The sequence below is a fragment of the Callorhinus ursinus genome, unplaced genomic scaffold (genome assembly GCF_003265705.2).
Source record: "Callorhinus ursinus isolate GAN/ISIS: 27379988/994484 unplaced genomic scaffold, GSC_fseal_2.0 scaffold11, whole genome shotgun sequence".
In the NCBI taxonomy this organism is placed as follows: Eukaryota; Metazoa; Chordata; class Mammalia; order Carnivora; family Otariidae; genus Callorhinus; species Callorhinus ursinus.
Window position 1 is genome coordinate 38,913,951 of NW_027397073.1, and position 25,880 is coordinate 38,939,830.

The 25,880-nt window shown below is 33.5% G+C and overlaps 1 protein-coding gene across 7 annotated transcripts in view; it reads left to right on the forward strand.

The window, feature by feature from the left end:
* The window catches only part of CCDC178 (coiled-coil domain containing 178), a 427,560-nt gene that overhangs the window by 265,370 nt on the left and 136,310 nt on the right, over positions 1-25,880 (forward strand). For 5 of the 7 annotated variants that reach the window (XM_025886654.2, XM_073897973.1, XM_073897974.1 and 2 more), the window contains one exon: positions 18,843-18,992. The exons of the other annotated variants lie outside the window; for them this stretch is intronic. In XM_025886654.2, coding sequence (XP_025742439.1) covers positions 18,843-18,992 — 150 coding nt within the window. The remainder of the gene's footprint in view (positions 1-18,842; positions 18,993-25,880) is intronic. 7 annotated transcript variants of the gene reach the window in all.

Sequence of the window (25,880 nt, forward strand, 5' to 3'; positions counted from 1 at the left end):
GGTAAATGTGTTTTAACATTATCAGAGGTTATTGATTTTTAACAGATAATTTGCACAAAACAATTCAGTGTGCATAAAAGTATAAAATAATTTTCTTGAAGTTTTAATGTTGAGGAAAACTAAATTATAATTTAATTCACTGTGGTTTCCTCTCAGCAGACTTTAATCTTGTTGAGTGTGGGTTTTCTTTTGTATTTTGATATTCCATGGAGAATGAAAAAGAAATGCTTAGGTAGAGTCGGGTTTTAAGGAATTTTCTTACAAACAGAGGTCTCTCATCAAAGACCATGATCTTATTTTTGTAAATAAATAAATAAATAAACTTTTTTTTAAGATTTTATTTATTTATTTGAGAGAGAGAGAATGAGAGATAGAGAGCACGAGAGGGAAAAGGGTCAGAGGGAGAAGCAGACTCCCTGCTGAGCAGGGAGCCCGATGCAGAACTCGATCCCAGGACTCCAGGATCATGACCTGAGCCGAAGGCAGTTGCTTAACCAACTGAGCCACCTAGGCACCCCAATAAATAAACTTTTTTAAACCCTTGGTTTTTATGAATAGAAATCAACTTAGGCCGCAGCTTAGTTATTTCACTTATAATAGGTGTGCCTTTTAATCAGCATGGATTTTCTTTGATGTTCATGTTTTTCCTCTGTGGAAATGCAGGAATTCCCCCATCATCTTCTGTTTGTCCTGGCCATAAGTACTTGTGGTAGGGTATAGAATAATCACCAAAACAAATGGAGCGATAATGATAGGGAAGATGTTTGGAGCCCAAGTGCTGATCTTGTTCCCCCAATTCATATGATGAACCTGACATTAAAGCTAACTGGCTATGAAAGCTAACAAAGTGAAACTTGCAGTAGACAGCCAGGGTGACTCTGCTGTTGTACACTCTTCTGCTGAGTTCTTCACTTTATCTTTCAGGAAAACATAATCTTCCTCCAGAATTCCATCACCAGGCAAATGAATGAATGAATGAATGAATGAATGTTATGTAAAATAAAGGAGAAAGAAATCTCCAAAGAGAAATTTTTAACTAATTGTTTCAGAGGAAACTTAACTTTTGAATATAATTAGCAGGTTTAAATTGGACATGATCATCTAGCTTCTATTTTGAATTTTATTTCACTTATTCTTTCTTCCTAGGTAGCACAAAGGTTGAAAATAAGAAGAAATTTAGCATATGACATTACCTAACAAAGTGGGGCAGAGAATTTGGCTAGCAGTCCATTTTCTCTATATGGAAAACTGGAGAGAAACTTAGACTATGCTTGTACTGATCTGAGTGTGTAAAAGCCAGAGAGTTCATTTTAGGAAGCTACGTTTGTACTAAAATCATATAAAAATTGTGATTTTTTTTGTCTTATCAAAATATAAAAAATACTAGGCTTATTATCCACCTTAAATGTTGATATATAATTTGTGGATTTATGAAAGCTGAATAGTTTGGTATGTTTAATACAACAGTTTGGTAAAGACTTATTGGTTTGAAACTTTCTCATTTGTTAGTTTTGGCAATTTGGATAGCTTTAGGGAAGAAAAGCTTGCTTAAGTGTTCAAGAAAAATAAAAGTACTAGGGAAAAAGACTAAAATTATGTATCTCATAATTTTATAATAAGATAAAAGTACTAGGGAAAATAAAAGTACTAGGGAAAAGACTAAAATTATATATCTCATTATAATTTTATTAAATGGAATTAGAATGAACTACATAATAATTGACCACTTGAACTTTATATTAATAGTCCTTCTTTATAGTTTACCATGCATTTTCACTTCCACTCAGTTATTTTATTTTTATAACCACCATGTTAGGCAGTGGGGCAAATTTTATTATTCTCATGAATGGAGAATAATAGTAATACACAGCTAATACACAATAGATTTTGAGACCTGTCATTCCCATTATATCTTACTGCTGTCCTCATATTAATCATGTTTAATTTTTTTATATAATCCATGGAGGAAAGTAAAATATGAAAATTTAACTAATAACATGCAAAATTGGGCAAGGGGATGTTTGACTTACCCAAAACCAAAGCAAGCAATTTCCAGCCTTAAAAAATTCTATAAATATAAATGATCACATTAACAGTAAAGGAATAAAAGGATCAAATAATAATCTAAATAGATTTGTGAAATTTAAAGGCCATTCATGATAACTAACAAACTAGAAATAGGAAATAACATGAGAAAAATGGCTTTAGAAGCTGCAGTTATCTGAAAACATTATTTATATATTGAAAGTCTAATGGATTCTACAGATAAATGCTAAAATTAATTCATGAATTTGAGGGAGTCAGTGGATTGAAAATAAATAAAAATTTATTGTATTTCCATACAGTAGCCATAAATAACTAGAAAATAAAATCTTAAAATGGATACTATTTATAATTGAATAACTAAACATCAAATGCCCAGGTATGTGTCTACCAAAACATATAGAAGTATTCTCCACAGAAAACTACAAAACATCTCTGACAAAAATCAAAGATATTCTAAACAAATGAAATGATCTACTAAGTTTATGAATTAGAAATTTCAAGTTTTAAAGAATGTGAATTCTTTCCAAATTAACTTATATGTGTAATGGAATCAAAATTAAAAACTCAAGCAGAACTTTTGGAAATTAATGCATGAATATTCTGAAATGTGTAAGGACTCCCAAAAGGTCAAGTGTAGTGAAGACATACTTGAAGAAGGACAAAGTTAGGGACTTACACTACCAGGTATCCAGATTTACTATAAGGCTACAGTATAAGAAAGTGTGCTATTGTGCAAAGGTAAGAGAACAATACAATAGAATACAGGTTCCAAAACAGACCCAGAATGTAAACATGGCCTGTTTATTTATAAGAAGATGCCACCAAAATAGTGTAAGACAATGTATTGGAAAATAACTGGCACAGAATCAATAAACGATACATGAGTGATTAGATATCTATACTAAAAAATAATCTTGACCTTCTGTTTCACAACATATATAAAAATCAATTCCACTATATATGTAATTGTGAAAGGTATATAAAGCTTTTAGAGAAAAACATATGAGAACATCTGATTTATTCTGGAATTGCCAGGGATGTTTTAAATAAGATACAAGTACCAACCATGAAGGAAAAAGTTCATAAACTGTACTCTTTTTAAAATGAAGAACTTCCATTGATCAAGACACCATTAAAGAATGAAAAGACAAGCCACAGTTAGAAAAAACTACTTAGGATACACATATCCAGCAAAATTCTCTCATCCATAATAAATGAGGAACCCCTAACAAAACAGTAAAAACAGGCAGTCTAATTAAGAAAAAATGGCAAACACTTGAAAAATCACTTCGCAAAAGGGGCTATACAAATGGGCAATAAACATATGAAAAGGAGGTCAATATAATAATCATAGAAATGCAGATTAAAACTATCATGACTTGTCTCTAAATACCTATTTAAATAGCTAAAATTTAAAAATATAGATAAGAATGTAGAGTAACAGGAACTCTCAAATATCTCAGATGGGAAGATAAATTGGTATAGCCATTTAAAAAATGTTAACACTATCAAACTGGAGTTGAACATATGTATATATGATTTGACTTCTAGATGTCAAGATTTAGTATATATGTGTCCAAAATATGCTAATATTTTGTACAAAAGGTTAACAACAGCTTTATTCATAATAGCTCCCCCACAAAAATTCATTAACAATAGAATGGATAAATTGTAGTTTATTCATATAATGGAATAATATATAGCAATATAATAAAGTGTTGCCTCACAAATAAATTGTGGATGAATTTAACAGAATTGATATTAAGCAAAAGATGCCAGACTCAATAGTATGTATAGTATGTGATTATAATTATATGATGATTGAAAATAAGCAAAACTTGTGTGTTGGGAGTGTGGTTCATTATTAACTGAGAATCGACATGAGGGAAGCTTCTGGGGTGATGGTTACTTTTTCTATATTTTCATCTAGGTGATGGTTATGTAAGGATTTTCACTTATAAAAAAACTATCAATTCTTTTAACTATGTATATATATTGCACCTCAAAAATTTAAAACAAACCAATGGAATTAACATAGATTTTAATGAATAGAAAACACACTTGCCACAACCTTTTTATAAAGGATATCTACCAACTGCAAAAATTTTGCATTTTTTAATAAAACAGAATTGAAGTGAGCATTGAATATATATTCCAGATTTAAGAGAGTACAATAAAATTTCTTTAAACATATTTTGCCATTCAGATGTTTTAGCAATTTTGACAAGCTTATTCTCCTTGTATTATGTATGTAGATACAAAAACCATATAATTATCTTAGAAATCCAGCAATCTGCTTATATTTGTAATAGTTGGTTAGTATTTCTGAAAGTTTAAAAAATCACTCACCCAACAGTTTCTTAGACTATCAAAAGTTATAATGACTGGTGGTGTATAAATCACCATACTTGAATCTTACTTATAGTAGGTGCATCTGATGTGGAAAGAGGGGTCAAGCTGCACCTGGCTGCCACGGGAATGAAGAACAAGAATGTTACTGTGCCCTTACCACACCAACTGACAGCTCAGAAATAATCATGCAGAAACAGACCCAGAACAGCTTTAAGAAGGAAAAAAAAAAAAAGAACTTGATTATAGGCAGGGATGTCTTTTTTACTTGCTGTGTTTTGTTTTTAATAATTTATCTCGCACAAATAATGTCTCTAACAGAAGGGCGCTTTTTTTTTTTATTATTGTAAGTTGAATTCCTACTAATTTGAGTAGAATTTTTCAAAATGAACATATTTTTCAAAATCACTTGCATGATCAACTATCAGCAGGCAAGTTAAGCATTTAAAAATTACTAACTATGGAATTTTGTACTTAACAGAATAAGACATTCATAATATACTTAAGTTTATATTTAATCATTATGAAGAAACATGTAACCATCAAATTTTCTTCACTATTTTAATAATAGATCTTTAATATATAATCAATAAATTGTCAAGTGAATGAATAAATGTGTTTCAAAATAGAGATGATAGTTTAATCTATCTGGTAAGTTAACATAAGCAGAAATTTAGTTGGGAGCTCATGGCATGGTGTATATCATGTTAGAATTGATTTTTCAGTGGTTATTGACATGCTATAAGTTACTTCACACACGGACAGAATAAATGTTTTATACAAAATAAATGAATTATTTAATAGTTTTAAAAATTCATTTATTAATGAACTTGTTGCAAAGAAGATTCAATGCTTGATTTTCCGTCATTAAACAGTTTCTATGCAGCATATTATTAATTTTTATAAATCTAGTAACTAACACAATACCTGAGTCACCATGGTAGTTTTATGTTGCTGTCCTAATAAATTAGTGTGAACTTAGAAGCTTAAAATAACAGTATTTTCTCACACCTCTGTATGTCAGAAGTCTTAAGTGAGTCTTATTGGGTTAAAATCAAGTTGTTGGAGGCTCCATAGACGCATCTGTTTCAGATTGTTGGCAGAATTCAGTTTCTTGTAGTTGTGGGAACAAGTCCCTATTTTCTTTCTGGCTGTGGGCAGAGGGCCATTCCTACCTTCCAGAGGCTGCTTGCATTCCTTGACTTGTAGCCTCCTTCCATCTTTAAATGCGGAAAAAGAGATGATGGGTTTCAAGTCTTGCTCTCATTTTAAATTTGTCCCGCGTCTTCCTTCACATTCTCTGAACTTCAGTCAAGAAAGATTCTCCAATTTTAAGAATTTATGTGATTAGATTGTCTCACCTAGGTAATCCAAAATCATCCCTTCAGCTCCAATTCTGTCCTTAAATCACAGCTGCAAAGTCTCCTTTGCCATGAACAATAACATATTCATAGGTTCCTGAGATGATAGCTCTAATAATTATCCATAAGAACCCCCCAAGGACACACTTCTGAGGGGCTGACTTGATCACAGATGCCTGGAAGAATAGATGGCCTTCATAGACTTCAGATAGCTTCCATGAATGTAATTTTATTCAAATTTAAGCTCATGGTTTCTTCATTTGGGGGAGTCCAGATTTCAGCACCTAACGGCATATGAATGAACTGATTTCCACATGAGGGCTATGCTCAGGCTAATGATTGCTGTGAGATCGAAGAAAGGTGAAAACTGGGTGACACTGAATGTTTCCGAAGTAAACATAGCATTTTATGCCAGGAGGCTTGCCCACCCTTCCCTTTCTTCCTTCTTCCCTTCCCTTCTCCTCCCTCCCTCCCAATTTTTCCTGGAAAAATTGAAAGAAAGAAATTTTTACAAGGGAGGAAAGTTGGTCTGACATTGGCAAGGATATGGGACAGGAATGGCACTTGGAACATAGGACAAAGAAAGGGTGAACCCTATGAAACTGAGTAGCTCTGCCTATCTCATCTGAAGAGAAAGCAGTGTATAAAGTGTTGTTTCAACATAGAGTACTTCTCCATAATTAAGTCATTGAATACATGGAAGATTTATTATTGCTTTGTTAAAAAATTTGGGGGATAAGTAATTTGAATGCTGCTATTGTATTTTTATTTACTACTTTTGTTTGTTTTTAAAGATTTCATTTGTTTATTTGAGAAAGAGAGAGCTTGTGTGCGTAAGCAGGGCGGAAGGGAGAAGCAGACTCCCCACAGAGCAGGGAACCTGATGCAGGGCTCAACCCCAAGACCCTGAGATCATGACCTGAGCCAAAGGCAGACGCTTAACCCACTGAGCCACCCAGGCGCCCCCCTTATTTATTACTTTTAAGTTTTCTTTTAAAGTGTTCATATCCATCTGCAACCAAGAAGATCCTCTGTATTTTTTAAAAATCAACTTATAGTTCTTTCTTGTGAAACTGTCTTACTACTTTTTTTTTTCATTTTAATCTCCTGAGTTGTGAGAACACAGCTTAGCAAAGTGTCTAAAGGCAGCAAAGCAAGTAGTTTAGATTTCTGTTAGTCTTCCAAGGAAAACCTACAAGTAAACGAGAATACAACACAGAGAGATTATACAGTAAAATGCTTTTGCAAACTAGGATTTAAAGAACTGGAAACCTTACTATTTTTCTCAGTCAAAATGTAAATGGGTAAATTTTCACGTTTTTATGTTGTGAAAATGAATTGTGAAATGTTTCTCTACAGAATGAAAAAAACATGTAAAATGCCATCCAACTATAATAGTCTGAAAAGTTCACTTATTTAAGAACACTTGGCAGGAATAGATCCTTAATGAAAATAAAAATCATTCATGTTCGGCCCACCCATTTCCTCTGTCCTGTGTCAACAGGGCAGGAGTATAATATAGTTTCATTCATCCATTCAATAATGTTTACTGAGATACTACTTTGTACAGGGCAAAAAATTAATAAGGCACAAAAAGTTCATAGAAGTGAGGAAATTTATACAAAGATATTAACTATAATAAATAATAGTGATTGCAGTGACAGAGCTATACATAGTACAGTAGTATAGTACTGACTGGGCTTTAGCCAGTGCCAGTTTTCTAAGAAAAGTTAAAAATGCTAATCTTTACACATTTCAGCATGTATCAATATATATATGTAGTATTTGCTATCAATGAATTAGGAATTACTTCCAATAACATTATAAATGCCAGGTTTATTGCTTTTGTGTCCTGTATCCCTCCTAAAGAGATTGTAGCTTATTCTACATTTTTTCATTCTTTGGCTTTCTTCATATCTTTTAATAGATTAAACGTGTAAAATTACTTATGTGTATCTCTGTATAAGGATATAATTGCATTTGTCCTATACTTACTTAAGCAAACCTATTGGCACTCTTGTGCCTTCCTGCTAGGCTGACATGGCATATTGATACAGAAACATAAACTTTCTCTAACCAACCTTCCAGAAAGACCAAACATTGTCAGTTTCATTCATTTTTCACCACCACTATCCAAATTAATATCTTGCCAGCTTCAAAACAAAGGCAGCCATCAAGTGAATTGTACAATATACATCTCACATGAAGTGTCGTAAAATCTGGAAAAAAAATACATGGGCCGCTCATATCCTAAATGTTTTTCGTTCTTTGAGACACTTCTGTTTCTATGCCATAATGTAGAAAGAAGTGACTTGGAAAGAACAATGGGTTCTTTGGAAAGGAAATGATGGGAAGAGAAGATAGTATCTTCAGGAAGCATGATAACAAGGGGAATTTAGTTGAATTGATTCATGCTTGGCAAACATAATGAGGATGAAGCAAAAGGAAGAAAAGAGGAAATAGAAAAAAAGGAATAAGTAAGTTGAAGAAAAACAAAAGGTGAGGAGAAAAAAGAAGACATAGAGGGAAATAACCATAAATTTGGTAAATAATTATAATGACAGATTTCTTTATGCCTTCATTTGCTCTGACCATGACTAGTTGATATTCAGAATAAATCTTAGGGTTGTAGCCCTGGGGGACCTAATGTTGCAGAGATGAATTTCTGGAGTCGTTTGGTGTTTGACTTATTTTAAGGGTATTCATTAAAACCCTGGAAAAGTGTGCAAGATCTAGGGACCCATACATTTAATCATTTTAAGAGAGAATGGTGTCATTGCTGACTATATAGAACCTACATATCTCCCCATTTTCATTTATTTTGCCACCCCATAGCTTTAATTCCTAGTTATTGTTTCTTTCCATCTCTCATTGGTATTTTTCCTCATGTGCTGAATTATGCCATATTTATCATTTTGTTTCTGTCTTGTGTACTCAATACTATATTTTAAAGATCATCCTGTGTTACTATAATATATAGCTAGTGCATTTCTTCTAATCACTTTATAGCCTTTCATGGTAGGTGACCACCACATTTTACTGAGCCATTCTGCAAATGAATGGACATCTATGTCACCTGCAAAATTAAACTTTAACTTAGCAACATAAAGTTAATTATGGACCCCCAAATCAGAAATCACAGTAGAAAAATGAATAGACTTCTAGCTTCCTATAAAGCAGGACCTACATGAACCACATTTAATTGAAGAAGGTGTGGGGTAGATACATTCAGACATTATTTATGGTATCTTAACAACTCTGACAACTCTCTGCAAAGTTATTGTGTCCATTTTGAGAGCACTTAAAAAGCTCACAAACATCTCATTATTTTAAAGGACTTAGAGACATTTTTGAATTATTAATAGGCTATGTCTCCTTAGTATATGCCTTTGCCTGAAAAACAAAATGCTTTTCAGCAGTCTTTCTCTTTGTGCGGGTATGTGTACAACCAAAATCAATCTTGAATGAGGGATCTAATTTGGAACTTTGTTTTGCATGATACTAATGTACTAATTAAGGGTCTAGAGCAAAGGTCAGCAAACTTTTTGTATAAAGGAAAGGGTAGTGGATATTTTAGGCTTTGTGGTCCACTCAGTTCTGTTGCAATTACTCAACTCTGCCACCACAGAGTAAAAACAATCGTAGACAATATGTGAATGAATGAGGTGATAGTGCCCCACTAACGTTTATTTACAAGAATACACAGTGGGCTAGATTTGGCTGGAAAGGCATAACTTGATGAAACCTGTTCTAGAAAGTGATTTTTTTTTCCATATTGGGATTAAATTATTTTGGGGACTAGATGGGTCTCAAGATGAGTATTTATAGAAAATTGCCTTAGCTATTTTTAATCCTATTTCTACTTGAGATCCATCACAAAGGTTTAGACAGTGCCCCAATATGAATAACAACATCAGGTGATTAGAGATGCTTATGATCTTTTATTTATCAGTAAGGGGAATATCTAATTGAGAGGAGCAAAAGAGAAAGAGCATCAGTAATAATTCTATCCGTAAGGATATTTTACTAGACTGCAAATAATTTACTGTACTTTTCATATTTGGCACCTCTGAAATTGCTCCTAATGTTTTCTGACCCCACATTCCTAAGGAAAGGACACTGAAGCATTTTTAATATATATATTTAAATATAAATTGTATAAATTAAATATATATATTTAATTCCAAAAAACCCTTTTCTCTGTGAGCATCCAGTTTATTTTGAAAGACTGATGTAATTCTATAAAGTATTCAAAAATTAGAGCATTCGCACATATCAATCTAGAATCTTAAAGGTCCTGTAATTCACATTCAAAAGTAGGAAGTGGTGTAGTCCCAGAAAGGGTATAAGGCTGAAATCAGATTGTATTCTAGCCTTAATGCTGTTCTCTTCCTGTGTGATCTTAGATAAGAAATTGATTTCCCTGGCCTCCATTTCCTCATTGACAAGTAAGGATTTTTGAAAAGTTTCTGTCCCTTACAATCTTGTAATAAATTAATACTATCTGTCTGGAGTATGAAAATGGCTGTAGCTGTGAAGAAGGACTTTAATTTTCTATTTCATCTGCATCTCTATTATTTGTGTGTAATATAATCAGCATGCAATATTTTATAATGGATTTTATAAAGATTTTATAAGTGGATTTTCAAAAATATATAAATTCTGATATAACATGGATGTGGCAGTAAGATTGGCATTAAACATAAACATTTTCAAAATTAAACATTTGCTACAAATAAAAGGTGAGTTCAGATTACTTGACTATAGCAATAGGAAGTTCTAAAATATTATATATTTTAATTTTTCAATGAATTTACTTAATTTATGCCTAATGTATGTACTTGAACCTCTTAGATCAGTCTCACATTTGTAATAAAGTTTCTAGGTACTGCTCTTACAGTTTCTGCATTTATGTAGTGCATTTTTACTTTATGATAAAGTTAGTTGATAATTCCTTAACTCTTTTTGCTGATGACCTTTTAAAGCTGCATAATTAGAATAAGTTGTGGTTATTGTATTGGAATCTCTATCCCATGGGCAAACAAGGCAGCACATTAATTCTCTGCATCACCCACTCCATGTGCAGTGCCATCAGCACAAAGATATTATTCTTTGTAATTACATAAAGAAAGGGTCTATTTAGTGTTAACTGACCTTTCTGTGACTGATCAGCCTTTTCCACCAGTGAAGTAGAAATGTATATCATTAAAATGTGAGTAAATAGGAAACCTTTCTAAATCTTAAACTATTCAAATCGAGAGGTGCATATGAAGAGGAAATTGCTCAGTCTTTCACATGATATGGTGAAAAGAGTAGCAGACTTTAAATATATATTTTAAAATATTGACAAATTGAAATATAATTAAATTAGAAAAATGCATAGAAATATTTAACAAGGAAGTAATATGCAAATATTAATTAGAGGACACATTATTTAACTCAAGGTTAAATTTAAAGTTTACTTAATAAGTAGTAAATTTATAGGAATTATTATTACTGTGGTTTATCACTTACAGAGGACATACATATAATGTAATTGTATAAATCATGTATTTTACCTTGAAAAAATTCACTGGGGTATATAGATTATGTGACACCAATTTTTACTCTCTTTTCTTATTACATAATTTGTTTCTCTGATCAGTTATATTGGATACTTTGAAGGACATGCATTATATTGAAGAAAACTGGTCAGACAGAAATTCGATAGCTAACATAAGTGGCATTTGTAAAGCATTTCTTAAAGCCACTGAGTAGTTTATAGGAGAAATGCTACAGTCAACATGGATGAAAATATTCCCTTTTTAACATACACCGACATTGATCCTGTGATTTTAAATATTTAACAAGTATCTGTGTTTCTAGGACAGATTTTCCCTGCTGATAACACAGGCAGGACCCTGTATATAAAATATATTCAGAATCTGTTTTAAAAAAAAATGACTCTTCCTTGGAACTTTGCTCATCACTTTCGCTGGAACTGATATCTCATGGAACTGCTATCATTATTTGGATATGTCTTTTATCCTTCTTCATGTATGATGTATTCTGATGTAGTTAGCTTTGTGAGTGCCTCAATTCCCTTAACTGATTGCAAGCTTCTTGAGCCCTGAAATTATGTATTTTTTCATGCTAATTTCAATAATTCCCAGTCAAATATGTATAGTGAACAGCATCTAAAAATTATAAGGAACAAGCAGGGTTAATACAGAGTATTAATACTCAGTGGATACTTCTGAATTCTTTAAGAGGCAATGTCATAGTATCCATTGGTAAACTTTATGAGTAAATTGACAGCAGCTACATTTGTAACACCATCAGGGAGCTAAGATAAAGAGTCCTGTATGTTTTCATATATGTATGTAGTCATGTGTATGGGTGCTAGAGTGGGGTAACTAAAAAAGTATTCCCCTGAACAAGGGCAGAGACAGATGCTATTTGACCTCTCATAGTGTCCCCAGGAGTGCTTTGTGTATACCAGTTGCTCAGTAAGCATTTTGAATAAATTAGTGAATAGAGAGCATTTTGTCAAACATGATAATATATAGAGTCTGAGGCATGTAACAACCTTGATGAAGAGGACTGATTTGTTCATTTAAAAATCAAGAATGTTCAAGACTAATTATCAGAGAACTCGTGTTGGACAAGAGACTGGTTTCCATGGCAGCACAGACAAGGAAGTGGGCCCTGGGAGAGTTAGAACAGTTATTTGCTCCTTTGAGGCTTCAGGGTATTGACACATATCATTCTTACAGACTTGCTTCTTGGAAACAGTGTGGAGAACTCTCATTTTCTGTAGTAATTGGTGTATAGATTTTAAGGGAACAGTAATACAATAATGCCTCAATGCACATAGTAGGTGATGCACCTAATAATGTATATGCTTTCTCCATGTCTGTTATATTGTTAGAGAATTGGCATGTATTTGAAGCATTTGTGTTCACCACACTAATTCCCATGAATCAAAGGGAATGCTTTTGAAGTGACAGTGTTCACAAAGAGACTTCAAGCCTCTAGGTTTCCTTTATTCTAGTCAATCCTCTGCACATTCCATGAATCAGTCTCAGTACTGTTGCCTACTTTAATAATATCAAAGCATCACTGCTTGCAAACTACTAATCCAATGCCCTAAACTGGCAGAGATGTGCCAAAGGCATATGTGGGGTTTTAATAGTATGATATCAATGGTTTAATGCATGAGCATATGTACAAGATCACGTGCCACTGAAACACTGGTGCTTGGAATGGAGCATTATTTACGATGCTTTGCATCAGTGGGATACTAAATATATGGCTACTTTTCATTGTTTCCCTAGTAATATTTTAAAGCCTAGAGATAACAGAACATTTAACACAATCCATGAAAGCCTAATTCACAAGTCATAGGTAACAACAATCTAATAGTCCTAAAGGGGCCATAAAAACATTCCTCTTGACTGACTCACCCAACTTTGTTCAAATATATATTGACCCATGTAGCAGGAGAGTTCTGATCCCTGCCAAATAAAAGACTGTTCTTAGATTCAAATCGCTGATTATTTTTTCTATGAGGCCTTTTCTCACCCACTCCCCCATCTAGTAGAGCCAATTCCACCTGGTAGAATTGATTACAGATGCTTCAAGAAATACCTCAAATAGACTTGTTTATTCTTCTGCCTCCTCCCACTCTAGCCTCTAATCCCTGGTGAAAAGGGTCATATTCTACTTATTAATCCTTGGGGTAGCCATGGAGCGGGACCCAGAGAATAAACTTACTAAGGGTTTGCTAAACAAATGATTGAATGAACAAAAGGTGAATATGAGGATTCTCTGGAGTAAATTGATCAGTGAATACCACAATACAATTTTTGTTTTCTGGGAGTTCTGGCAGGAAGTCAATCCTTTGCAACCATGAGACTCCAGAGAGTGTGGTGCAATCTGTGTAAGAACATGGACATATGTGGCACTAACAGCCAGCAAAACCCCAGTGGGATGCATAAAGAGCAAGGAGCTGTCTGCAATAAACTATTAATAACCAAGAACCAGGCGATGACAGATCATCAGAAAAGATCACCTGAGGCAGCCACACATAATCGTATCAGGATGGGACACTTAGAATTAGAACTGGGTCAAAGATGACAACTCTTTTACAATATGTAATTATAGCCCCTCTGCCTGGCAAACTGGATCCAAATGCCTGCATTAAGAGTAACTGAGGGTATAGATGACACATTACCATAAATGTAGGTATGGACACTAGGACTATTTTAATAACATTAAAGTCTTTGTAAATAGCTATGTAGGTCTTCTACATATATATGTACAGTGCAAATACTTTAATCATAAACATCTCTCCAGAATATTTGGATCAAGTTTCTTTTTTGTAATCTCCTTTGCCATTAATCCATCTTAAATAAAAAAAAAAAAGTTCAAGTGTGTTTAGACTTTCTCTAGGATAAGTATATCTGGCTGAACTTCCATCACAGTCAACAGGTAACATTATCACATCAACCATAGTCCAGAATTGTGCAGGCCTCAGCTGTAAAAGTCTATGCACTTGGGCACTCGGTCTTGTCAGTGAATACATCAGTCCTAATCAAATCATGGAATATGGAATCGTGTAGGTAAAACAAGCAAACAAACAAAAACAAAAGCAAAGCAAACAAACAAAAAAACCAAGAGACTGGTTATATATAACCAACATACCCATACTGACTTACAATAAAAAGTGGTTTCCAAGTGGACCAAGTTCTAGTCTCCTTCAGCAGCTCATTTTATTTATGTCAACAAGCTGTGTGTTAGCCAGATTATAAAAAGAGAGTTGCTTGGTGGAAGTAGGCTCAGAACAAGGTAATTCTGTTATTTGATTGTTTAATATCATTAGGTTTTATAAAGACAGTGCTGCATAGTGTTGAGTGCTGGCTCATGTTTACAAAAGAAATATATTGGATGATAAAAAGTATAGGATCTAGAGCCAATCTTCCTGGATGCAAAGCCCAAGTCTCCACTTAATATGTGTGTAATCTTGCACAAGATGTCAGGGTGTTTCAGTTGCCAGGGTTGCATAATAGATACCCCCAAACTTTATGGCTCATGATTTATGTGCCAGAAATTTGAACAGGATACAGTGGAGCCTGCTTGTCTCTTGTCTCACGCTTTCTGAACCATCAGGTGGATGACTTAGAAACTAGGGATTGGAATCATCTTCAAATGACTCATTTATTCATGGAAGATGCTCACTGTTCTCTTGACACCTGAGCTAGGGTTGTTTACTGGACCACCTACACATAACTTCTTGTGGCCTAGATTCCTTACAATATGGTACCTGGTTCTAAGGATGAATGTCCCCAAAGAGAGGGTCAACCAGAAGCTATGCGTTTTTGTTTGTTTGTTTTAAATAAACTGGCTTCTTTAAAACCGGCTTTTCTAATAAACTAGCCTGGAAAGTCACATAGTATCCTTTCCACCATACTCTTTTGGCTGGTAAAACCACAAGTCTGCCCAGGTACGAGGGAAAGAGAAATATTCTATGCTTCTTGATAGGAAGTAACAAGATTCTGGAACAACATGTGGAATGAAAGTATTTCTGTTGCCTTCTTTTGGAAAATACATTTTGCCTTAATTGACTTTTCTTGCCTTTGTTTCCCTATCTGTAAAATGAGGATAATAATGTAACAACTGAGATGATTGCTATTGTCTCACTTCTTTCCATTGTGTGTGGAATTCATAAGTCCACATTCAAGTTCAGCCCTATTTCTAAGTTCTTGTCTCTATGTCACATCTATTTATGAAACATAAATAGATGAGCTACTGTTTTGTCCAAAAAGAACCCAGTTCTCTAATTATAATTCCCTATTCTTTATTTGCCCAGTGTGAGAGGGAAAGAGAAGGGAAAGAGTGAGAAAAATAAACTGAAAATGAAGAAAATGGAGGAAAAGTCCAAGATGAAATCCATTTAAATCTTATTTAAAAAATAAGAAAGGTCAAATAAAGAAGAAAATGGAGAACCTACCATTTGTATATCTCAGGGTCTCAATCTGCCTTCAATTTTCAAACATTTTTGGTGACAGAGGAGAAGCCAGTTCTTTCTTTAGGTATGGTTTCTCAATACTTTGGGTATCATGGGCTGATTAGGTAACCGCAGAAAAATGCTATGTATAGTTTCAAGGGGTTCACATACCTTGTGAAAGTCAGCAATGCACCCAGAGAAAAAACTCTTGGTAAGGCTGGACAATGTGGTATATCCTTAGAATAATGTTCAGTGCAAAAACATATTGTGTGAGTGCTCTTTATATACTTCTTTCAGATCTTTACCTCTCAAGTAGTATAATACCAAGTAATATAAATTCTACATTCTAATTATATGTTTGTGTGATTTTTAATATAAATCTTTCCCACAAGACCATCAATTTTGGAGATTCACCATTATATCCTAGAGCTTGGCATATAGTAGTTATTAAATTCAAAGTTTTGAATAAGTAATTAATGAAAATGAATGAATGAATGAATGAAATAACACTGTAAACTTAGAGCACAATTATTTTAACCCTCAGAGATCGCAATTAGATTTTTCTTTAGTGGTTTTAGGAACAAAATTTCTTTCAAGTTCACATTTAGCCAAGACCTTAAGTAGAAAGATTCTACTGATAAGATTCAGCTGGATTTGAATTTAAAAGCGTGAAAAGTCATCTTATTTCTCTTATTAGCTTCTTCTTTCTTCTCACCCTTTTATTTCTGACCCCAATTTTTGTGCTCTTGTTAAATATCTTCTACTGTTAATCTTTCATAAGCTCTTCAACCCCAGTAGTGGTAACATTATTCCCATGGACATATTTCCACCAGTATCATTCCCTCTTTGTTTCATTCACATGTAATAATATTATTGGTTAAAATTAAACAAGTCAAAGTTGTAAGGTTGAACCACAGTTAAGCATAAAAACATTTTCAAAGAGTGTCAGTAGAATACCATTATTTAATATTTTTATAAACCTAAAACTTCATTGCATATCTGAAGGTCACTGACTTTCAGGAATAGGTAGTGAAGTGGCAAATTCTTCTATAAATTCATTATTGAGAAATGATAATGTGAAATGTAAAAAATCATGACTGATGTAACAATGTTTTGAAGATTCATTGACATAACTGCACAGTTTGATTTATTGGTATCTAATTATGGCATATAAAGCAGTAAGAACTGGTGTCATACAGAAATTGAAGGTATGGGAGCCTGGGTGGCTCAGATGGTTGGGCGTCTGCCTTCGGCTCAGGTCATGATCCCGGGGTCCTGGGATCGAGTCCCGCATCGGGCTCCCTGCTAGGCGGGGAGCCTGCTTCTCCCTCTGCCTCTGCCTCTCTCTCTCTCTCTCATGAATAAATAAATAAAAAACATTAAAAAAAAGAAATTGAAGGTATATGTATTTGGAAATAAAACTGCATTTTACACAGTGAGCAAACCATAAAGTACCAAATATATCCTCGCTAAAGTTCCATTAAATAGTCTTGATGTAAATCCCACAACTTTTCTACCACTTCTGTCAAATGCAATGTTTATAGTAACCATCTAGGGCTTGAAAGAAATGTAATTGAGAAGTAGAATACCTCAGGTATCAGGGTTGTGCTTATGTTAAATCAAACAAACAAAAAAACTCAAAATGATTCCTCCTCCTACCTTCAGTAGAACATTTATCAAAGATCCAATTGAATCTCTTGAGGCTTGGATTTTAATAAAGTGTTAAGATATCAAAAAGAACTGTAACCATTTTTTTTCAGAAGTATCCCCACCATAGTAAAATACTCATACCAAAAGATAATTCTATGTGATTTTAGGTAAGTTTATTAGATAAAAGTTTCTAAAGTTTGAAATTACTGTGCCAGAATTAGGACAAGGACATTTAAAATTGTTCTCAGTTCATCATTTTGGCTTTTTGAAAAACAGCTATAACATAATATTCATATGATCAATATGGATACCAGGCTTTCATGAGAAATATGTTTATTGACCTTAATAAATCTTCCAGTGTGTAAATACAGAAATATTTGTACAGGCAATTTTCTGCTGAATTGCATTCGACTATGCACATCCTCATACTGCAGTATATTTTTAAACAACTTATACTAAAGGTTTGATGTGAGGGCAGTTTTCGCAAGGAAATATTTTTAATTGATTCACAATGGTTATTTTTATATCTAGTTATTTAATCATCATTATTATGATTAATCTACATTTATGTGTTTTGTAAACTTTTTGCTACTATAAATAAAGTTTTAGTGAATAAAGCTTTTTGCTTGGAATAAATTTCCATAAAATGAACTACTAGATTAACAGGTTTGAAAATATTTAAGGCTGTTGATAAATTCTATATTTTTTGAAGCACCAGAGAAAATTGTATGTGCTACAAACATTTAAAAGAATCAACAACTAGACTGAATTCACACATCTAATTATATTTGCCAATTGGTAGCCCCTAATTTGCCAATTGGTAATATTACAAAAGTTATATTCTAAGGGGTTTGTATTAGATTTAATATATATTTATTTAGTCATGAGGGGGTGTTATAAAGTTCTCAACTGCTCACGGATTTAAACTTTAATATAGCTAAAGTATAGCAGAATCGAATAATGCCTCTCTCATGGTACTTCTAAATGTTGAGTTCCTTGTCTTTATCTTTTACCCTTTAATTTTCTGTGGTCACCACTCTGAACCTCTTGAAAACAGCATTCTAAGCTTCCTAGTGTCTTCTACCTATTTGAGCGTTGGGGTTTGGGGAAAGGAAAAGGGGGTAGTAAACTGGAAGAAGGCTCCTAGGAAGCTGAGTGGAGCATGTCAGGACTGAGTACTTCCCAAGGCATTGTGGAAGGAAGTCTGGGAAAGAGGGAGAACAAAAATCAGAGATACTCTGGTAAATCACTGTTCAAAAAAGAAAGAAAAGAAATAAGTGAATCAAGAAAGAAAATTATTAAATCCAAGGAGGATATTGGTGTCAGAGGAAGCACCTTTTGACTTTGTTTTTTTCTATAATATGTAATATAATATTTGTAGATAATTCAAATGATGTTGAAAAATTCAAGAAAATTAAAATGACTTTAAATGTATATTTATCTTCTAGAAAATACAAGATGATTCTCTAGAAGAAAATCTACGTTTAGCTCAAGAATATCAAAAATTACAGACTATTTTCTTAACAGAAAAGGACAATTATTTCAATCTATATGATAGACAGTTATCCCTTGATGCTTCAATTCGAGATAAGAAGCAGGTAGGTTTTCTTATTTTTTTTTTAAATAATGATTTACTTGACATATTTACTACAAAAAGTAACAAGTTGTCAGTCATGGGCTGTCCAATCTCATGGTGCTCCTTTATATGCCACCAAATGGCATGTTTTCTTCTTGTGGAGTTTTGTTTTATGTTTTTATCAACTTTGAAACTCAATTTTGAATAGATATGTGAGAAATGAAGAAACTTAGTGTCTAATCCACCATTTTATACTAGTTTGCTTTATTATGACCTGGAATACCAAATTTTTAGAGTTTATAGATTTAGATATATTATCATAGACTTTGAATTTAATTTTTATCTATAGGTAGCTTTTCATGATAGGCCTCAAAATCTTCTTCATGTTTTATGGGCTCCAAATGTTGGTTTCTATTTTCTTAACAAATATGAGTCTTAATTAGAACTCGGTTGACTCTCTGTAGTTACTGGAAATCAGTAGAAATTCTCATATATATTATAAAATCTTCTGTAATAATAAAAATAGAAAAGTAAAACACATAGTCTATCAGAAATGAAAAAGGAAAGCAAAAGCTCCATCACTAGTATTAAGATATAGCTACTTCCTCTGTATTCTTCCCCAGATACTCATTTGACAAGAAAAATCATTTCCCTTTGAATTTTTGTTTATCCCCAGAATCTAAATTTCAAAATATAGAGGCATGAATATTTTTTAACAATCTACCTAGTCCTAAGAACCAGTAGACTGCTAATTAACCTTTTTTCCTATTGTCACCCATACTACTGTACCATAAATTAGTAGTTTAAAAGTCCAGTACTGTACTTATCCCTCCTTATTGTGGAATATTGGGGTGATAGAAGGCCGGGACTTGAGTGCAATCTCTACCACTTACTAGCTCAGTGATCTTGGCAAATTATTTATCCTTTCTGAATTTAGTTTTCTCATCGTAAAATAAGATATACCTCAGAGGAAAACTGATAAGAAATAAAAAGGAGACATCCCCATAGTTATTTTGAAAATAAAAGGATACTATGCAACTCTAACTATTACATTGATCTGGTGTGCTGCTTATAAACTCCCTTATGTTTCCCATCCATCTACTCTCGTGTGAATTAAAGTTTCTGAATACATTGAAAGAAAGAGTGTGTATTTTTCTTTTAAAATTAGAAGCAAGATGAAGGTAGATTAAGAAACAGATGTGTTTGGGAAAGAATTGATAATATATCTATACACCAAAATCTTAGTGTCCTCAAACCACATGTAGGATTCAAAGAAAGGACATCAATGGAACATTTGTCCAATCACTTCATGCATTTGACATTGTTATTGAGGTTAAACATGTTCCATTTGTTCCTGATAATTGAGGAGGACAAAAAAATCAATGGCTATACTGTATTTCCTTTTCTAACCAGGAGGGAAACAAAAATAAATTTTATGTATACTTGTTATCAGTTTATATAGAATCCTTTGGTGGCAAATGATAAATAGAAACCTGCATAAATAGTGCAGAACTTATGCCTTTAAGAGAGATCCATAACACCGTATTGGATATAGTAAGAATAAAATTGTCTTGATGTTGGAATTAGAGCAAATCATGATTCGGGATTCAAGGAGTGAGACCCTGGTATGAACAGACAGTGAGGTATGCTAGGAAATTGGGTTTATATTTGTGATGATCCCTCAAACGAATCACTTTTAGCACACCTGTTTCAGGGAAACTTTCAAAGATTTATTTGTACTTCCAATCATTTTTCATTTCCATCCTTCAGCGATGGAGGTCATTAAGTGCAGGCTGCCCTTGTCAGTGTCATGTAGGATCAATTTGCTGCAATGGACAGAGAGGCCTTATTGATGCTGTTAAATCTGTCAGTGAGAAATCGTATGTCATTAGCATCTAATGCACTGCTTACAGGATGGAATTTGGCCATCAAAATGGAAAAAAACTCTTTAATATTTTAGTCCATTTCTTTGATATTGCAGCATTTCCCATATTATATATACGTATGTTTTAGTCCTTTGACCAGTTTAGTTTTGGGTACACAAAAGCACTGTTTAACCTCTGATTCCCTTGTTTAATTTCCTTGTCGTATAAAGTGGATCTCACTTTAAGGAATTTTGTGTATTATTTCCTGTTTCCTGTTTTATAATGACTTCATTGCTTCTAAGCATAGAGTCCTTTTGGCATGATAAATAATTACATTTTGATTTTTGTGCTTCTTATGGAGTATTATTCTCTCTACACAGATTTCGTCCTTCTTTGTATTTTTAGGCCAAGAGTAGCAAAATAAAAGCTTAATGGAGGAATAAAACAAGTTAACTATAAAAAATAATGTCCCTTTCCTTAACACAATTTTATATACAGATGGTTCAAATGTTAGAATGCTATAGTATTACTCTTGGTGATAAAATTATGTCTCCTTCCTTTGCACATGTTACTTGATACTTTCCTGTGCTTTAAATTTTTGCAGTGATGAATATTTTCCCCTTTAAAAATCAGAAACAAACAAAAATGACTGTACAAAATTCCTGTTTTCCATGTTCATGGGTAATGATGGAATAGAATCCAATCTAAAACTTTTCAGATCTCAAAATTTAAAATAACACTAAAGGGGAATAAAAGAAAAATATCTGAAAAACAGGTTGTATATTCTTTGTAAAAATACATTGTCTTTATTTTCATTAAAAGATTTAAAAAATGTTTTTCTTTTTTTTAAAAAAATCCATGAGTATATTGATAAAATCATGTGTTTGTTTTAATTGCTGTCTCAAATTCTTCAAGTCTGTAAAGAAAGGTAAGCTAAGCAAGCACACAAATGTTGATGTGTTCTGTTGGCTGAAAACATGATCCCTTTCAAAACTGGTTAAAATGTATTTTTAATTCTTTTGTAATCCACTTGTGAAGCTTAACCTTTGCCTACTCCAGTTCTCAGTACTTTCAAACTAAGGGAATACAAATTACTACAGAATCAGTCAGCACTTAACAAGCACTTAAATGGGCCTGGTATCTGTGCCAAGCAGTTTGCAAATATTATCTTTGTAATGTCCATCAGTAATCCTCTAAAATTTTTTATTATTATTATAATCATCTCCAGTTTAAGATATGGAACTGAGATTGAGTGTGTGACAAGGTCATCCAAGTAGAGGGAACTGACTAAGATAGGAATCAAACACAGGATTTTAAAAAATCCAACCCATTTCATAACCATGACACTATGCCTCTACTATAACATTGTTAAACAATCCTATACTGTCTCATCAGGCATTATAAAGCATGTAAAAACCAAACCAGTCATGCATTATGTCACTAGTGTCCAACTGAAACAGATTATTTGATTCACTATTGTTTTTATACTTTTATCTCATTGAAACCACTTTTTCAATAATGATTTTCTTGTGGGGAAAGGTCTACCACCTATTTAATTAGAAATTATTTAATTTTCGTAGGGATTATAGATAAGTTTTGCAATTCTAAAATTGTAAAATTTTTGAACTGGAAATGCCTTTAGAAATTTTACCCATCTCCTTAAAAATAAAAGATTATTTCACCCCAAACCATAAGATACCTCAGAATAAACCTAACCAAAGAGGTAAAGGATCGATACTCTAGGAGCTACAGAACACTCATGAAAGAAATTGAAGAAGACACGAAAAGATGGAAAAACATTCCATGCTCATGGATCGGAAGAATAAACATTGTTAAAATGTCTAAATGCTGCCCAGAGCAACTATACCTTCAGTGCCATCCCGATCAAAATTCTAATGACATTTTTCAAAGTGCTGGAACAAACAATCCTAAAATTTGTATGGAATCAGAAAAGACCCCGAATCGCCAAGGAAACGTCGAAAAAGAAAAACAAAGCTAGGGACATCACGTTGCCCGATTTCAAGCTATATTACAAAGCCGTGAGTACCAAGACAGCATGGTACTAACACAAAAACGGACATATAGACCAATGGAACAGAATAGAGAGCCCAGATATGGACCCTCAATTCTATGGTCAAGTAATCTTCGACAAAGCAGGAAAAAATATGCAATGGAAAAAGACAATCTCTTCAATAAATGGTGCTAGGGAAATTGGACGGCTATATACAGAAGAATGAAACTCAATCATTCTCTAACACCATACACAAAGATAAACTCATAATGGATGAAAGACCTCAGTGTGAGACAGGAATCCATCAAAATCCTAGAGGAGAACATGGGCAGTAACCTCTTCGACATCGGCAACAGCAACTTATTTCAAGATACATCTCCAAAGGCAAGTGAAACAAAAGGGAAAATGAACTTTTGGGACTTCATCAAGATAAAAAGCTTCTGCACAGCAAAGGAAACAGTCAACAAAACAAAGAGGCAACCCACAGAATAGTAGAAGATATTTGCAAATGACACTACAGACAAAGGGCTGATTTCCAAGATCTATAAAGAACATCTCAAACTCAACACCCAAAAAACAAATAAGTCAAAAAATGGGCAGAAGACATGAACAGACTCTTCTCCAAAGAAGACATTCAAATGGCTATCAGACACATGAAAAATGTTCATCATCATTAGCCATCAGGGAAATTCAAATCAAAGCCATATTGAGATACCATCTTACACCAGTTAGAATGGCAAAAATTGACAAGGCAAGAAACACCTGGGTATTTACTCCAAAGACACAGATGTAGTGAAAAGAAGGGTCATATGCACCCCAATGTTCATAGCAGCAATGTCCATAATAGACAAAGGGTGGAAAGAGCTGAGATGCCCATCAACAGACCAATGGATAAAGAAGATGTGGTCCATATATACAATGGGATATCACTCAGCCATCAGAAAGGATGAATACCCAACTTTTACATCAACACGGATGGGACTGGAGGAGATTATGCTAAGTGAAATAAGTCAAGCAGAGAAAGTCAATTATTGTATGGTTTCACTTATTTGTGGAACATGAGGAATAACATGGAGGACATTAGGAGAAGGAAGGGAAAAATGAAGGGGAGGAAATCGGAGGGGGAGACGAACTATGAGAGACTATGGACTCTGAGAAACAAACTGAGAGTTTTAGAGGGGAGGGGAGGTGGGGGGATAGGCTAGCCTGGTAATGGGTATTAAGGAGGGCACTGGGGGTTATACGAAAACAATGAATCATGGAACACTACATCAAAAACTTAATGATGTACTGTATGGAGACTAACATAACATAATAACATAATAAAATTAAATTAAATTAAAAAAAGATAATTTCACACACACACACAAAATTAAAAATAAAAAGTAAAATAAAAGAGTATTTCACAACTGAGGAACCTTAGGGCCAGAGTGGCCCAGTGATCTACCACATACCCAGTTAATTAGAAAAAAGTTTGGCCTAGGACACAGTTGTCTTAACTTACGTTCAAATATTCTCTCCAACCAACTGTAAAATGAGCATGTGCTGTGATATTTTTCGAAGGTATTTTGAGTGGACCAGTAGTTGAAAAGTTGTAAGAGTAACTACAATGGATATGCTCAGATTGGAGCATCTTCTTTAAGCAACTTGAGCTTATTAAGGAATCATGTAGGGACATAAATCAGAGGACTACTTTGGAGGCTTAGGGGATACTTCTGGGTCTCACGGAATTCATTCATTCATTCACTCATTCAATTATTCAAATAAATTATTAATCATCCAGTGTACTGACATCCATTGTTTTGATATAATTAAAAGTACAGGAATATGCCACCTCAACTCAGCTTCCATGCTGAATCCTGATTCCCAGAAATGAAGGGATTCTTTTCTAGACTAGAGCATAGAATCAGAGCACAACAATATCCTCTCTTTACTCCACCAATGGAAGAATCATGAATTTTTGCTGTCTAATCTGCATCACCTAGGTCTCAACAGACATTTCCCTTTTAAATTCTCAAAAAGATTGTATCATCCATAGACTTCATTAGCATGTTTTCTCTCCCCTTTTTCAGTTTTTAAACAGGGGTTTCCTGTAATACTCACTTTACATTGATTTGATGAGGAGTCAAAGTCAATTCTAGCAATAAAATTATTTTCTAAAGGAACGTGAAAGCGGTTTTAGTTCTCTTTTTCATAAGTACTTTATATTGCTTGTTATCTTGCATATATTAAAATTAGGCTTCAAGTAGTGATTTTTGAGTGCTTGTTTCAGTGTAGGTGGAAATTCATTTCTTTGCTAGGAAAATTGTAAGTCCTTAATAGTTTTGTCACATGCACACACACATGCACACACATACACTTGTTCAAAAGGAGTTGCTGCACTTTATAGACTGATAAGCTTGCATTAAATTTCTACTGGCCCTTTTCCCTGAAGAACTCTTAAGAGATCTCTGAAGAGCTTTTGTGATCCTAGACAGGAGTAGACAGCTGGTCATCTATTGTTCTATCCCAATGAGTCTCCCTTCTGTTGTCCAAACTCTGACAAAAACACTAAAACTTAAATATTTATTTCTGGCTAATACTTTAGAAAGGTCAGCTTGGCCTAAATCAAACCAGTTCTTCAGTCTAGTACCAGTTTTGAGTGCATTTTAGATTTATATATCTTTTAAGCAATTTTGAGAAGGTGTGATCTAGTGGAGATGCACAGCAATAAGCAGCTTTTTAATGTTAGTGAAAGCTTAAAAGTGGTTTCTAGAGTGTGGTAGGATCCCTGATATATCAAAGACACTCATAGTAAATTTTTATATATACGGTTAACCATTGAACAACACTGGTTTGAACTGCATGGGACTACTTACACTTAGACATATATATATATATATATTCCATATATATATATATGGAAAAAAATTTTTTGAGATTTGTGACAATTTGAAAAAACTCACAGATGAACCATGTAGCCTAAAAATATCATAAAAATTAAGGAAAAGCTATGTATGCCATGAATCCATAAAATATATGTACATACTAGTCT